The following is a 16,473-nucleotide window of genomic DNA, read 5'->3' as shown; positions in this document are numbered from 1 at the left end:
ATCAGAAGTCATCAGAAGTTCCCAGAGAAGAGTGTAGTTCTCTGGATAAACCGAAGAGACTGATGAAGTTTGGTGGGACAGTGCAGCGTATGAAGGAAGCAGAGCTGAAAGCAGCAGGGGCATACGCATGGCCCTGGAGATAGACGCACAAGAGAGTGGAGGAAGAAAGGAGCAGACCTGAGATGGAAGGGAGATTTATATCGTAATCAGTTATCAAGATTGGTGAGGTGAGGATGGCTGAGGGGACAAATAAGAGGAAGGCAGGAAGAGGAAGGCCCTGTGGAAGGGTGAAAGACAATCTGGGTTTGAAAAGGTGAGGGAGGAATCTGAGAGGCAGGATCTCACAGGATACTGGGCAAGGGTATGAGAGGAGAGGCCTTAGAATGGGAGGGTGTGCAAGTTATACAGGATTGGTTCATGCTGGGATGGAAGGAGCTGATTCCATTGAAGCTAGTCACATCAAGAGGTCACTAAATGAAGGACAAATTATATGAAGGTTTCAGGTCACAGAATGTGGCTGAGGATGGCAGAAGGTGGGGTGGTGGGAGTAGAACACTGAGACTAAAAAATAGGATGAAAGACAACTGGGCTAGATGGTTTTAGAGCATACAGACATGTGGATTCCTGGGGCTAAGGGACTTAACAAGATGAAAGGATTTGGGGTAAAGTGCCAGTGAGGTGGGAGACACTGTATGGTGAGTGAGTTCACAGGGAAAGGGCTGGAAGCGTCAAAGATTCATAGAACAAGAGATATTTGGGCAAAGGATGAAGAGAGAAGTTGACTGGGTTCAAGACACTACTCCAAAATATGGCAACTTGAGAAAATGGCAGTAGGAAGGTCACTCTCACTTTCTCTGAGGCTCTTCTCCCCTGAAGCAGATCACAAAACCTAGGAAGGATTTTTCTGACTTTCCCCTGAAGCAGGTCATAATACCCTCATAAAGAGGTGCCCTCCCTATACTCAGAGGAAAGAAGCACCCTTATCTGTGAAGACACAGGGACACAGAGAAGAGTCTGAACAAACAGGCCTTGCTAAGTTTCTCCCAGTTTATTGCTATTTGATATTACCCTTTTTGTATTTTTCCACAACTATCCACTCTTCATCAGATCTAGTATAAAAATATACAAGTTTAATCATTTCTTTAGGTCTTCATTTCCTTATGAAGGCTCCTGTCACATTAAACTTACATTAAATAAATGTATATAATCTTCTCTTATTAAATCTGTTGTTATAGGGGCCTAAGCCATGAACCTAAGAAGATATTTTCCCTCCCCTACAAGGTGCAGGGGCTTCAGGGGATATGAGATCAAAAGTCATGAACAGCAGGATGAGAAAGTCACCAAGTTACATGGCAAAGGGTAATAGAAACCTTGGGGGTCAGGGCCAGTCTTGGTGGCTCACGCCTATAATCTCAACTACTTGAGAGGCTAAGGTGGGAGATCTCTTGAGGCTAGGAGCTCAAGAACAGAAACCTTAGGGATCAAGGAACGAGCTGATGTTGGATTTAGGAATTACTAGAAAATAAGGAATAAGGAGCTGAGGTTCAGTAAGTCTGGGGGAAAGACAGGCAATGGAGTAGGGTTTTGTTTTGTTTTTTTAAACTGTGGGTTCAAATCTTAGCTCTGATACTTAGCTGTGAGAGTTTCTGGTTCATTTCTCTGAAACCAACCAACCAAACAAACAAAAATATGGGAAGGGAAAATGGTGGATATAATAATAATTAACTCTTGGGGCTGTTGAGACGTAAATTTAACTTATATATCCAGAGCTTGGCACACAGTAGGTATTCAGCAAGCCAATCGTTATTGAGGCAAAATCAGGGTAAGAACCAGAGAAGTGAGGCTACAGCAGAGATGAGAAGATAGGGATTCCAAGATGTCAGTAGTAGCAACATAATGCAAGGTATGGGCCACATGTTCAGTCTGTTAAATCCCTAGCACTCAGGACAGAGTAAGATCCATAGCAGCTTCTCATTTCTAACAACAGCTTATACTAAGGGTTCCCATGAGCCAGGCATGGTGCCCGGTGCTTTACATATGTTATGTCAGGCACTACTATTTTCTCCCTTAGCAGAGGTGGAGACTGAAGTTAAGACAGGCTAAATAATATACCAAAAGTCCCATAGCTGAAGGGCCAGAATCAGACTGGAACCTAGGTTTGTTATGAACTCAATGCCCCCAAATGAAACACTCTGCTATACTGCTTTGCAAACATGTTAACTGATGGGGCCTGATCAAGGGAAATGGGTATGCACTATGAAGAGTGAAGAGGGTGATCCGGGAATGAGGGAGTAAGGTTCATGATGCAAGCAGATCCTGGGATGAGGTTACAAGAGGAAATTTCCAGGGTGGGGTACAAAAATGATTGCAAAAAATTATTATCTTGACTGAGAACTGCATAATTTCACAATTTCACAGACGGAAGGAAACTCAAAGATCATCTAACCCAACCTCATCACAGTCATGATGAGAAACTGAGGTCCAGACTGAGGAGGGGACTTCTCCCAGGTCCCTAAAGCACAGCAGTGACAGAGCTGGGACCACACACTGGATTGACTGGATTCTGGATTGATCCAGAATTCTCTGATGGCTCCAATTATTACTACTTCATATTAATCTCCATATCCTCCTTAGCACCAGAAAGGTGCTGGACGCTTGTAAGTCATGTGCTGATTGACACTGAAGGGCTGGGATCGCAGAGAGAGATGCCAGTGGGGGTGATTTTGGGATAAAGGCAGACGTGGAACGAGGGTCATAGGGCTACAGGATAAAGATACTGAGGGTTGTGTACAAGGTGAGTGCGTGGAAAACTATTGGAGTAGGGCTTAGGAGTCGCCAGCAGAGTTTTGAGGGGAGTCACCGAGTTTGTGGGGAACACAAGGTAGAATCGGGGGGGTTACTGGGCCAGGAGGGTTACCCAGGTTTGGGGGTCACTAAGGAGGAGTGTGGGGATCTCAGGGTCATGTGAGTCACCGGATTAAAACTGAGGGAGTCACTGGTTGGTGGGTCTCTGAGAAGTGCTGGGGAAATTCCTGGGTTAGCAGCCAATGAATAATAACCAACGGTTACCTGGTGAGGTCTTGGGGTCAGTGGGTGGGATGTGGGGTCACAAGGGTGGAGGCGGGCGCCGTCACGGGGTGGGGTTTGGGAGTCACGGGGGAGGAGCCGCAAGGCGGAAAAGAGGGGCAGGGACCCTGGGTGGGGGAGGGGGCCCGGCCGCGGTCCAGCGGCCAGGGCGCCCTGCTAGGGCCAGAGGGAGGTGGGCACGCCGGGCTCGGGACCTTCCCGGGGTCCTGCGCCCGCCCGGTCTCCCGCCCTGGGCATGGTTGGCCCACTCTTCCCGCAGCCACCAACCTGACAGCCCCCGAGGGCGACTCCGCCGACAGACCGCCATGCACCGGGCCCCGCCACCAGCGCCGGCCCCACAACCCGCCTGCGCCATAGCCCGCCCGCCCGCGCGCAGCTTGCCTCGCGCGATATCCAGGTTCCAGGGCCGCCGCACTTTCCTTTCCTCTTGGCGCGCCTCTACCGGGCCCCGGAACCCGTATAGAAAATACCGGGCACGGTCCACCCCGCCCCCCGCTTCGCCGCGGCAGCCATCCGACTTATCCTGGTTCCGGGGCTCCTAGAGCCCAGGCGGCCGGGATCTGAACCGAGCTCCTCGGAGCCCCGCCCCCACCAAGGCCGGGGTGACGCATGGCCCGCGAGGCTGAGCGCCCAGGGAAGGCGTGCTGACGTCACGACGCCCGGGTCAGGGCCTGGGCGCGGCTCGGAGCCGGGTCGTCGCTATAGCAATCGGGAACCGCTACCTGTCCATTCCAAGGATTCGGTCCAGCAGAAGCGTGAGGAGGTGGCGGAGGCCCCGAGGGCTTTGCGTCATCACTTCTGCGGCCTGCGGGCGAGAAGGTGCGCTTCGGGAGTAGCGCGGGAGGACAGAAGGCGCAGGTTGTGAGGGACGCAGGCCCTGGGGCTTCGGTCTCTGTCCTCCGAGCTCAGAGCCTCCAGGCTTCTTCCCGGCCGCGCGCTCAGCATTCACTGTCTTACGGTCCCGAAGCGCTTTAAGGTGCGCAGTCCGCAGGCCTTGCCTACTGATCTTCGAGCCACCCCTTGAAGGAAGCAGTTGCAGGTATTAAGAGCTCCTTATTGAAAAGGACGATGTAGAGGGGCGGTGAGGGACTCGCCTCCGCAGGGAGGGCGCCCTGGCGGTCCTCTCAGGTTATCTCTCATTCCCGCGTCAGCTCCACCGTCAGGCTCGAAATCGGCTACTCCCTTTTGTAGGCTTGCTTTGGGTTGAACATAAAAACCAAGCCCCTTTACTATTTCCCTGCTGGGAGGGGCTGCGATTGGGAAATTTTCAGAAACCTGAGAGAAAATTAAAAGGGAGCGAGCTTTCGGTAAAAAATCAAATTAAAAAGGAGGGGCGTTAGAGAAGAAACTGGTAAAGATTGCCTTTTAGGAGAGGAACTGGGTGGCTGGAAGAATGAGGTGAGAAACTTTCCCCTCTCTATCCTTTCAGACTTTAACTGGTTTCTTTTGTATCTTCCCCGCCCCGAAAACAATTTAACTTAATAAGAATAATTTTTAAAGGACGTAAACTAGACACAGTTACAAAGTACGGGGTTTGGGGCTTGTGGTAGCTAAAGGTGTCTTTGGGGACGCGGGCATCCTTTTCCTCTCCTGCCTGAAGAGCTTAACTAGAAAGCCCCCCTTTCAGTCTTAGACATTCCCTCTTCCTGATCTTACTTGTTCTGGCTGGGACCAGAGTTCAGTTTAGGTAGGCCAGTGAGTGACATTTGATGGTTAGAATTCCTATGGTTAGAATTAATCCCTTCTGTATCTCCTAGTATGGAAATAAACTGCCTGGCCACTATGCTGCCCTCTTTCCATTCCTTTTTGGTGGAAGTTTGACAAGTTATTTCCCATAGAAAATACCTTATAGGCCGGGCGCCGTGGCTTAAATGCCTGTAATCCCAGCACTTTGGGAGGCTGAGGCGGGCGGATCACGAGGTCAGGAGTTCGAGACCAGCCTGGTCAACACAGTGAAACCCCCCTCTCTACTAAAAATACAAAAAAATTAGCTGGGCGTGGTGGCGGGCGCCTGTAATCCCAGCTACTCCGGAGGTTGAGGCAGGAGAATTGCTTGAACCCGGGAGGTGGAGGTTGCAGTGAGCCAAGATCGCACCATTGCAGTCCAGCGCGGGCAACAGTGTGACTCCGTCTCAAAAAAAGAAAAAAAAAGAAAAAGAAAAAGTACCTTATAGATACAGAGAGAAGATTAAGTAGCTCCTCTTATAATATGAATTGAGGGTTAGAAATACCGCAGGGAATAGAACTCAGGCTGTACCTGAGTTTGTCCCTCTCCAACCACCCTTTTTCCATAGCTCTCTCTCTCTCTATATATATCTGTCTTTTCTCACATTCCTTACGGATCTTAATCTGATGGCCAGTCACCTCTGCAATTATACATTTAACAAGAGCTCTGGGAAACAGTGTCTGAATCTGAAGTAATGATCCTAATGGAAGGTAATTTCAGGTCCTCAGGAGAATTGGTGAGGATATTTTGGAGGGCAGTATTGAAGACCATTGCTAGCAGTTTCTCTCCTATCCCTTCCACTCAACATATAGGCTGGTGATCTTCAGACATTTTTTAGAATGAACCCATAAAAGAATTTTGAAGAGCTATGTACCTCTTGTTCATTTTTAAGTTGATACCTAAATTTTCCTTCATTAATTTAAATACTTATAGAGGATACAATTTCAAATTTTGACATCTTAAACTAAGACTTACATCATTCTTTTTTTTTGAGACGGAGTCTCGCTCTGTCAACCAGGCTGGAGTGCTGCAGTGGCGAAATCTCAGCTCACTGCAACTTCCCCTTCCAGGTTCAAGCAATTCTTCTGCCTCAGCCTCCCGAGTAGCTGGGACTACAGGTATGCGCCACCATGCCTGGCTAATTTTTAGTAGAAACGGGGTTTCACGGTGTTAGCCAGGATGGTCTCGATCTCCTGACCTCGTGATCCGCCCGCCTTGGCCTCCCAAAGTGCTGGGATTACAGGCATGAGCCACCACACTTGGTCTACATCATTCTTAATGTATCTGGCAGGCCAGGCACAGTGGCTCATGCTTGTAATCCCAGCACTTTGGGAGGCTGAGACAGGCGGATCCCGAGGTCAGGAGTTCGAGACCAGCCTGGCCAAGATGGTGAAACCCTGTCTCTACTAAAAATACAAAAATTGGCCGGGCATGGTGGTGCGTACCTGTAGTCCTAGCTACTCGGGAGGCTGAGGCAGGAGAATCACTTGAACCCGGGAGGCGGAGGTTGCAGTGAGCTGAGATCGTGCCACTGCACTCTAGCCTGGGCTACAGAGTCAGACTCTGTCTCACATTAAAAAAAAGTATCCGGTGGATTCCAAGTACCCTAAAAATCTAATGCCTACCATCATCCACTTAAAAATATATGAACAAGCTCTTCAACAGAAATTTTATATGGTTCTCTTTCTCCTTATACTTTGAATTCCATTCACTTCCTGTAATCATTAGTATATAACTTACTAAACTTTTTTTTACTAAATATTACTAAATACTAAATTTTCCTAAATATTTTTAACATTTTTATGACTTGTGAAACCTAAAAAGTACAATTTTTATTGAAAATGCATCTGTTAATGAGAAATATGGTGTTTCTCCCCAATTAGTTCAGGTATTCATGGATTAATATTACCTAATGGTAGAAGGAGATAAGGTGCAACATCAATCCTTTACCTGTTTTTTATTTTTATAGATACGAGTATTGAGAAACCTTGTTTCCACAATTGGGAAAGGAAGAGATTTGTTACAATGATATTCTTTGAGTCTTTGAACTTCTAAATTATATGCCAACAATCACAGAGTGATCTATTAATACTATCAAATAGTCTTCTTTTAATTTTGTTAAAAGCAAAGGATTAGAAACCACTGAACTTCCAAAAGGATTTAGTTATTAGAGTCTCAGTTTTGGTTTTATTAAACATGATTATTAATTATCTGTGACCTTTACACTCAGAGACACTTTGTTAATCAGATATTGATTTCCATACTTCTTTGCCTACACAATATTTTTTGGTAAAATTCTTTATTACATGTCTTCAAGAACTTTTTGTTAAACTGAAATGCAGATTCAGCTCATTCACTGTATAGAAAACAACTGCCATTTGTGGAATTGGCAAAGCCAGTTTTCATTTCAAACCAATCAGCCAAATCAGACCTACTTTCTGTTAGAAAAATGTCTGACTTTATTCTTCCATTCAAATAAATATGTTAACATTCATTTTGAGGAATATTATAAAAATTATTAGGAAATAAATGATTATAGCTTATAAAATGGACCACTGATAAACCAGTCAAGATTAAAATTATTTAGACCTACTATTAACATAATAAATGGTAAAAATAAGATAGTACTGTTTTTCATTATATAATTAGGAATAATGCTGTATAATGTATAGTTAAATCCATCAGTTTTGAGAAGTCATATAGAAGGCATATATTCCCTTGGTAAATGTGTGTGCCTGCTTTCATCAAACTCTTGTTGTTCAGCTTTTGGGAACAATTAAATGAGAATCATGTCTAAAAATCAGAAATAACTAATAATCTTGTTACACAAATTTTTTTCTTCTGTATTTTTTAGAAAGGAAAGCTGTATTTGCTAAGAAATAATGAATTGAGCAGCTAGCAATTTCACTTTTTACTAGGAGGTAGAAAATAATAAACATTTTATATAAGATAAAATAGGAAGACTGATTGCAATGGGAATATTTTGATATGAAGTGGAAAATAATTGCTCCCTCCCAGCTCCTCAGGTTTTTACACCCTGGACCATGCATCAAGATTCAGTGTAGGGGAGAGACATTCCTTTCTTTTGTAAAGTAGGACAAGGACTATGGTGAAAGTGGGGGCAGTGGTAGAGTGGAGAATGTGCATGAATATGTCAGCTGGCTCCCAAACGGATTGGTTTTTAGAATTTTTTTTTTTTTTTTTTTGAGACGGAGTCTCGCTCTGTCACCCAGGCTGGAGTGCGATGGCATGATCTCAGCTCACTGTAACCTCTGCCTCCCGGGTTCAAGCAATTCTCCTGCCTCAGCCTCCTGAGTAGCTGGGATTATAGGCGCGTGCCACCACGCCCAGCTAATTTTTGTATTTTTAGTAGAGATGGGGTTTCACCGTGTTGGTCATGCTGGTCTCAAACTCCTGACCTTGTGATCTGCCTGTCTTGGCCTCCCAAAGTGCGGGGATTACAAGCGTGAGCCACTGTGCCTGGCCGTTTTTTTGTTTTTGTTTTTGTTTTTTGAGATGAAGTTTTGCTCCTGTTGCCCAGGCTGGAGTGCAGTGGCACGACCTCGGCTCACTGCCACCTCCGCCTCCTGGGTTCAAGCGATTCTCATGGCTCAGCCTGCCAAGTAGCTGGGATTACAGGTGCCTGCCACCACGCCCGGCTGTTTGTTTTTTTTTTCTGAGATGGAGTCTTGCTCTGTTACCCAGGCTGGAGTGCAGTGGCCCAATTCAGCTCCCTGCAACCTCCCCTTCCTGGGTTCAAGAGATTCTCCTGCCTCAGCCTCCCACGTAGCTATAATTACAGGTGTGCACCGCCACACCCGGTTAATTTTTGTATTTTTAGTAGAAACGGGGTTTCACTATGTTGGCCAGGCTGGTCTCAAACTCTTACCTCAGGCGATCCGCCCGCCACAGCCTCCCAAAGTGCTGGGATTACAGGTGTGAGCCAGTGCACCCAGCCTGGTTTTAGAAAATATTTTATAGGGAAGTTGAGGATCTGGAAATTTATTCCTTTAAAACTCTCCTCAGACTGATTTGAGGCTATTTCCTGGGTATTCCTTGCAGTCTTACGTACCCTAGGAAAAATCTTCATTTACCCCACTTGGAAGACTTCTTAATATAGGCATATCCAAACTCCAGTGTCCCTGACTATCCATTATTTTGAGACACCAAAGCAAATGTCCTAGGAAGTAAGGAGGAAGACGTGTTGTTCTTAGAATAGAAGTGAGTTATGAGAGAAGTCAAAGAGGATGGCTCCAAGTTGGTATAGTGTGAAGGTCATGGATATGGTCCTTGGCTTTGCAGTTCTAGAAGTGTGATTTTGGGTCAGTCCACACAAAGGTGTTCATGTTTTGTCACATTAAATCAAACTCATAGGAAGTTAATGTACATAATAGAATGCCAGTGCATTCTTTTATACTTATAGCCACCAAGTGAACTGGATTATCGCTCCTGTTGGGTAAATCTTATCTGGGAAGATCAATTATAATCAGAAAGTTACATGAGGAGTGTGGATCTTGAGCATGGCTATTGTCAATGAGCTGATGAGCAGGTGCTCACTACCTGGCATATAATAGGATCTCAGTAATTATGGAATGAATGTACTTCATCTGTATCTTCATTATAGATGCTAAAGGGTAAGTTTAAGATTCTGATAGGCCACCCCACGTGTTTTTTGATCAGGTAGATTTTTCCTTGTTGCTCAAGTTATACTCTTAAATGGCTATATCATGTAGATATTAAATCCAATAAAATTTCATGAAAGGGAATTATATAATTGCAACAGCAAAGTTTTATCTATATCTCTGAGCCTAGAAATTGGGACTGTTCATTTATAAAAGAGATTGGAGATTGCTTTCTCCTGCCCTGTAGGAGTAGTGATGGTGGTAGTGACTAAATGATCTGTATTTCACAATACTATTTGGTGGCTAAGAGTGTACTGCATACAAAGAATGACACTGGGTGACCCTCAGTGCTGGCGCTTTCCTAGAGGTGGGACATCCTGACTAGGGAGGTGCTGAACCACCTGTGGGCTGGCCAGCTGTTGTGGACTGTACTGTGGAGAGGAGGAACAATAAATTTCCCCCACTCCTTAGATCCCCCTCAAGAGATAATACTTGATGCTGCTTTTAAGGACAGAGAAAAGACAAGCCTTTTCAAATTTTAAAATCATTAGGGATGAGTTGCCAAAAAATTTGGGTTAAGTTTTATCTGGAAGCCAGAAGACATTGTCTCCTCAAGGCTTTTTCTGGCTCTAGGATAAGCTATTGAGATAGAGGAAAAGATGCCGGGCTGAGGAGTTTCATTTAGTATTTTAATAATAATAAAAAAGACATACAAAATCCAAACATTTCTTTTTACAATTCAGATACATATTTTTCCCCAAGTGCAAAATACTCTATGAACTGCATCATTTGCTGTTTATTGTCGATTGTATAGGAGATGCTTACTAAATTGGCAGCAGTGGAAGGCAGATATAAATACAATATTTTGAAATTTCTTCTGCATTTAACAAAAAGCCTCCCACATGGCGATGATTATTCTGAAACTTGAGTTCAGCTCACACAGAAGTATAAAGTTTTCAGTTTGTTCAAACTGCTACAACCTGTGGTGTCTAAAAAAGCTGATGACAACTGGGGGTTCTATTCCTTCTAATCATATATTTCCTTGTACAAATAATGGCACAAGGATAGGGTGTGCTACTTTTGAGACGGGTCAAATGTAAAAATATCCTTGTGTTGTTTGCTCCCACTTTTATTGTGCTTAAGAAAGAAACCTGGAGGGTTAACATTTTCTGCTTATGCTCAGTTATACTTTGTCTTGGTACCCCTTGTTTGTGGCTGTAATATTGAGGTTAAGCAGCAAATACAAAAGTTTGAGTGCTCTATAACGTTTTCTGACATTTTGAGATATGACCTCATAATCCATTCCAGAGTCACCTCAAACATGTATATAGAGAACACTTCTCATATATAAAAAGTTTCTCTAGGGCCAAAGACCAGGACTGTGTTACTGAACTTTCAGCAACAAATCTGAGTCTCCACCACCTCAAACTGACCAAATCTTGGGGGCTGTTAAAGCAGTCACAGCTCAGTGCCAGCCTTTGGGGATTTCTAGGCCTGGAGCAGGCAGCTCAGATCCAGGATCTGGTCAGTTTTCTTCTGACTCCAAGAGTTGTCTCAGGTTGTAGGAATAGGCATGGCCTGATAATATAGAAAGAGGGAGGCAGAGAAGTAAAGAGGAACTGCCATGTTGCTGAGGATATAAGTGCCTTTCTGGTGTGCATTACTTGGTGCGTGAAGCCCTCCAATTTCCAGGCTCAGAGCAGGTGAGGTTTTGTACTAAGATGAATGGAAGCCCCACAATACTGTAGCCCCACACCCTACACGCTGCAGAGAGGCCTCTGGGTTGCTTCATGAAGGGATCCTATTTATGCCATCTTTCCATTTCCCTCCAATGGTAAAAACCTCTCTTCTGTCTGACCTGTAAAGACCTAGAATGTCCCTGAGCATTGACTCCTCATTCAATCCAGTTAACCCCTAGTTTGATGTCCCAGGGCCAGCCTCCTCCATAGATTCAGCAGCAGCTTTGCCTGGGTTCTTAACCCTCCAACTTGGAGGACCTAAATTAAACTTGGTGGACAATAGCAGGTTTTTACCTGCTCACCAAGATCTGCCTTGACATCAATTAAGAAGCCTAGTGGTCTATGCCTTCCGTACTGTGGAACTCATTTGCAGGTCTCATAAGCCATGGAATAAATGGTTGAAGGATGTGTATTTGTATGTATGTATGCATGGTGTGACAGGAAAGGAAGGGAGAAAGGAGAAGCCAGACCCTGAAGGCATAAGTTAAGAAGCATGGTCACCGTTTGGCTTTCCAAGAGATGCAAAACGGCTGGCAGAGAGGAATCAGAAAGTTATCCTAGGCTGGGCGCGGTGGCTCATGCCTGTAATCCCAGCACTTTGGGAGACTGAGGCGGGTGGATCACCTGAGGTCAAGAGTTCAAGACCAGCCCGGGCAACATGGTGAAACCCCATCTCTACTAAAAATACAAAAATTAGCTGGGCGCGGTGGCGCATGCCTGTAATCCCAGCTACTTGGGAGGCCGAGGCAGAATTGCTTGAGCCTGGGAGGCGGAGGTTGCAGTAGGCCGAGATAGCACCATTACACTCCAGCCTGGGTGACAGAGCGAGACTCCATCTCAAAAAAAAAAATAAAATAAGAAAGAAAGAAAGTTATCCTAGCTTCTGGTGGAGAATTAGGATAGTCAGAGTTGATTAAAGCCGTTTTCATGGTGCTTCCTGGGAAGTACAGAGACACTCATACTAAATGACCATTTCCCTTGTTTGGAAGCAGCCACTTTGCATCTTTGCAGTGGCCCTCCTTGACCCAGAAAGACAAAGGTAGCCAGACACTCTACCCACAAGGGCCATGATGTTGGCTAATGGTTGTCAGGGAATCTAGCTGTGTCATTGGCTACCTACTGCTATGGCCGTTTTGGCTGATGAATGCTACTGATGGGAGGGCAGGGAGTCAGACTCCTTTATTTAGTGTTGAGTCTCCTGGGGGAGCAGTAGCCTAGGACAGTCACCTAGAAATGAACCTGAGCTGTTCTGTGAGTTACCAGGAGAGTTAAAAAGAAAAAAAAAAAAAAAAAAAAAGAAATGAACCTGAGGACTCCGTTGGTAGCCTTTGATTGATTGGGACTACAGCTTTGGGGGAACTAGAGTGAGAAAACAGAAAATAATTTTATAGGCAACACTTGGATTAAGGGCAGAATGTGTGCAGGCTTTGGGCTTGGACATGGACTTGATTCTTCTTCCATTTGATTCTTTCTTCCTTCTGAAAAACAGTAGTTGAGGAAGCTAAGCTTGAAGTCAACTTCAAAGGGAAGTGACCAGAGCCAGGCAAATATCTGATGCCTTCTGTCTTATTCTTGGCTCCCACAGCTTTGTCTCTGGCCTCGGGACCCTGAGTCAGCCCATCCCCAGGTGGTATGTCCTGGTCCTCTTCCATGTGTACACCAGGGGATAACAGGATGAAGACAGGGAAAAGATGGAGGTTTTCCCTACTTGGGGTAGAGAATCACTGACCAGTTCCATTGGCCTCTATAATCATGAGGTCCACACTGACTCCATGGAGAGGCATAGGGATAGCAGGATTGGTTTAGCAAACATAGGTCTCTCTCCTTTCTGCTCCATCAAATCCCCAGAATTACTTTCCTACACATCAGATGCCTCTGCGCAATTACCCTGGATTACCACAGCCAAGGGCTCTAGGTGGCCAGTGGTGGCATAGAGACAGATCAGATGCTCCAGCACTCAAGGTTCATGGGATTCAAAACCGATTTTCTTCCACTCCAAACATACACTCTTTTCTCTTGGGCAGCTATAAATAGGGTTTTGCTAATAGAGGAAGAAGAAACAAAAACAAAAAACAAACCCAGAAAACAAAAACCCCTCCGTCTAGACAACATAGAAAGACTCAAAATGATTGCACTTATTAGGTGTGGACAGGGTGGGCAGGAGGCTCGCCAAGTGCACACACATTCCTTTTGCTGCCCACAGCCTGAGGCCAGAGGTAGGTGGCTCCAGGCTGGCTTCAGAGTGGGGTCCTCTTTGGTGAAGCCCACAAGCCAGCTGGGGCTACAAGGGAAAAACAACTGTAGGGCAAGGCCTAGGCTGGCTTCAGGTCAATAACCATGTTTAAGGACAACATGTAGCAAGGGGAGTAGGGCTCCCCCAGGGAGCATCACATGGGGCCGAGGAGGTGGCTGGGCCAGGGAAGACAAGAAAAGGGATTAGTGTTTGAAGTTGACTTCCAATTGTTCTGTGTCTAGTCCTTTAGATGATACATTTTTTCTTTCTGTTTTCTTTTTTTTGGCAATGCTTTAAAACCTTGTTTCTGTCCTGCAGAGTTACAGTCTTTCTCTCAGGGAGCTACAGCGGGGCATTCAACATGACAATGCCTGCTGCTCTTCCTCATTTAGCCGGTGTCCACTAACTCAGTGTTGTGGGCCATTTGTAAACCCTTATGGAGTAGACCCCAGGCAGATGTAGGGAAAGAAAGAGAGGATCTGTATAGACAAGAAAGCTGGCCATGTGGGAAGTCCAGAGCTCAAACCATGTGCCCCAGAGGACTGGTGCTGGCATTAAGCCTGTAAATCAAAGGCTTCTTTGGCAGGACCCTGGGCTGTTAGAATCACCCTAGGGAGCAGAGCCAGGGGACATTTTGGCCCCTGACTAGCAAGGCACAACCCTATAATGGCAGAAGCCCTTCTTTCCCCTCCCCGTTTCCCACCAGACCCACTTCCTTGATGGGCCTCTAGCACCCTTCCAAGCTGATGGGGTCGGGAATGTGAGCTGGTAAAATGGGCAGTGGAAGGGGCTGTACTGTTTCTTTACATCTCACGGGGACTAGAGCCAGTACTGAATGGCTTTTCTAGGTAGTGTGTTAGAAAAGGGGGAACAGTAGAGAGGCAGGCAGAGAGAGACAAGGAAAGGAAACTAGAAAGACAGAAAGGGAGAGTGCCTGGTCTGTGTAGTGATATTTTTTTTTCCCTCCAAAAAGAGAGGAGAGAGTTCCTTGTCTGAGGGTAGGGGGCTGCCGGCTCTGAGGGCTAAGGAGTCTGGGGGCTTAAAAAATTGGGTCTCTGAGCCTAGGGTTACTATTTGTAGGGCCTCAGGAAGCTGGAAACTTTGGAGCGGAGCAGCTTGATGAAGGATTTTGGCAGCATCTCCTTGTGTTTCTCTGTGTACTTGAAGTAGTTCTGGGGGTGGGCTAGCACCTCAAAGAAGGCCTTGATGAGCTTCTTGTCCTGCAAAGGATGGCAGGGAGCAATGTCAGCCTCAGCGTCGGGGGTGGGAAAGAGAAACACCATGACTCAGCAGCCCTTCTTGATGTCTACTAGGCATCCTACACTGAATATATCCAGAGGACAACTCTGGATTCCCATTCCCACCATCTGCCCTTATTCTGGAATTCCACAACTGAATCAGTGGCAACTCCATCCTTCTGTTGCTTAGGCCCCAATCCTTGGAGCCATCCTTGAATCCTCTTTCTTGCTTACAAGTATAGCAAATCCTATTGACTCTACCTTCAAAATATGTCTGGGTCTGACCACTTATCATCTTCCCAAGCCACCATCGTCTCTGACTTGGAGTACTGTAGTAGCCTCCTAACTGGTCTCCATGCTTCTACCTTTGTCCCTCCGTAGACTCTTCTCCCCACAGCAGCCAGAGTGACTTTTTGTGTTTTTAATTAGTTCATCTTTTTCCTGTTTGAAACTCTTCTCTGGTTTCTTTTATCACTCATCGGCAGAATGTGATCTGTCCACTCTTGCTCCCTCTGCTGAGCCACACTGGCCTTCTGGAGGTTCCTGAACACACTAAATTGCTCCCATGCTCCTTAGCTTGGAATGCTCCTCCCTCATCTTCTAATGGGGAGCCCTTTTACCTCATTTGGGTCTCTTCTCCTTAGAGGCCTTTCCTGACCACCCTGTCTACAACAGTAGCATGGTATGTGGAGAGCCTACTAGGTGCCAGGCACTGTGCATTAAAACTCAGGTCTTCTGGCTCCTAGGCTGGTGCTCCTTCCATGGCGTCAGTGGATTTTTCAAATAAGAAGTAGGGGTTTCAGCCTCTTACCCCACTTTAATCAGAACAGCTGCACTGCTTTATGTGTTGGAATTCCACAGTACATTTGATTTGAAATAAGGGTTCAGATGCTTTAAAAATGTTTGAAAAGTATTATTAAAAGTATATTCTTTGAAGTCTGTAAGTTCTAGGTGATTTTTGTTGTCAAGGCTTTTATTTTGATGATAATATAAAAATATTTTGCTAACACTTAACTTTTTTGCAGTGATAATTTATGAAGGATAATTCTATGACTACGACTATAGTTTCCTTTTTTTTTTTTTTTGAGACTGAGTCTAACTCTTGTTGCCCAGGCTGGAGTGCAATGGCATGATATCAGCTCACTGCAACCTCTGCCTCCCCAGTCCAAGCAATTCTCCTGCCTCAGGGTCCCGAGTAGCTGGGATTGCAGGCGCCCGCCACCACACCCAGCTAATTTTTTGTATTTTTTAGTAAAGACGGGGTTTCACTATGTTGGCCAGGCTGGTCTGGAACTCCTGACCTCAGGCGATCCACCCGCCTCAGCCCCCCAAAGTGCTGGGATTACAGGCGTGATCCACCATGCGCAGCCAGACTATAGTTTCTTAAGGAAGATTTTCTTAAATTGGGATTCACCGACCCAGGGCATCTAGTCCATTCTTCAATGTTGGAAGTATTTATTTTCCTTGAAAAGAAGTCTGTACATAAATTGATTCTGAGAAAGCTGTGCTAGATCTGCCGCTGCTTTTTTTGTTTTTGTTTTTTTGAGACAGGGTTCACTCTTGTCACCCAGGCTGGAGTGCGATGGCGCCATCTCGGCTCACTGCAACCTGCGCCTCCTGAGTTCAAGCAATTCTCCTGCCTCAGCCTCCTGAGTAGCTGGGATTACAGGCGCCTGCCACCGCACCCGGATAATTTTCTATTTTTACAAAATTAAGACGAGGTTTCACCATGTTGGCCAGGCTGGTCTCAAACTCCTGACCTCATGTGATCCACTCGCCTCGGCCTCCCAAAGTGCTGGGATGACAGGCGTGAACCACCACGCCCAGC

At 45.7% G+C, this 16,473-nt stretch overlaps 2 protein-coding genes and 1 long non-coding RNA gene across 12 annotated transcripts in view; 1 reads left to right on the top strand and 2 right to left on the bottom strand.

Annotated features, from left to right (window-relative positions):
* Positions 1–3,728, bottom strand: part of ZNF76 (zinc finger protein 76) — a 36,789-nt gene extending 33,061 nt beyond the window's left edge. For 4 of the 9 annotated variants that reach the window (XR_010157692.1, XM_054685717.2, XM_063812391.1 and 1 more), the window contains exon 1: positions 3,469–3,715. The gene's annotated coding sequence lies outside the window, so the exon portion shown is untranslated. Of the gene's footprint in view, positions 1–3,354 lie in introns of all 9 variants that reach the window. The other 5 variants (XR_010157691.1, XM_016955298.4, XM_016955302.4 and 2 more) reach the window with 2 other exon arrangements.
* Positions 3,729–3,739: 11 nt separating this feature from the next.
* The window catches only part of LOC129144244 (uncharacterized), a 101,010-nt gene continuing 88,276 nt past the window's right edge, over positions 3,740–16,473 (top strand). The window contains exon 1 of the long non-coding RNA XR_010157693.1: positions 3,740–4,126. This is a non-coding gene — a long non-coding RNA (uncharacterized LOC129144244). The remainder of the gene's footprint in view (positions 4,127–16,473) is intronic.
* Positions 10,104–16,473, bottom strand: part of SCUBE3 (signal peptide, CUB domain and EGF like domain containing 3) — a 39,136-nt gene continuing 32,766 nt past the window's right edge. The window contains exon 22 of one of the 2 annotated variants that reach the window (XM_016955296.4): positions 10,104–14,627. In XM_016955296.4, coding sequence (XP_016810785.1) covers positions 14,478–14,627 — 150 coding nt within the window. In that variant the 3' untranslated portion in view covers positions 10,104–14,477. The remainder of the gene's footprint in view (positions 14,628–16,473) is intronic. The other variant, XM_016955295.4, reaches the window with a different exon arrangement.

This window comes from Pan troglodytes, chromosome 5, assembly GCF_028858775.2.
Source record: "Pan troglodytes isolate AG18354 chromosome 5, NHGRI_mPanTro3-v2.0_pri, whole genome shotgun sequence".
Taxonomy (NCBI): domain Eukaryota; kingdom Metazoa; phylum Chordata; class Mammalia; order Primates; family Hominidae; genus Pan; species Pan troglodytes.
Note: the sequence above shows the minus strand (reverse complement) of the source record. Positions and strands in the feature narration are given on the sequence as shown.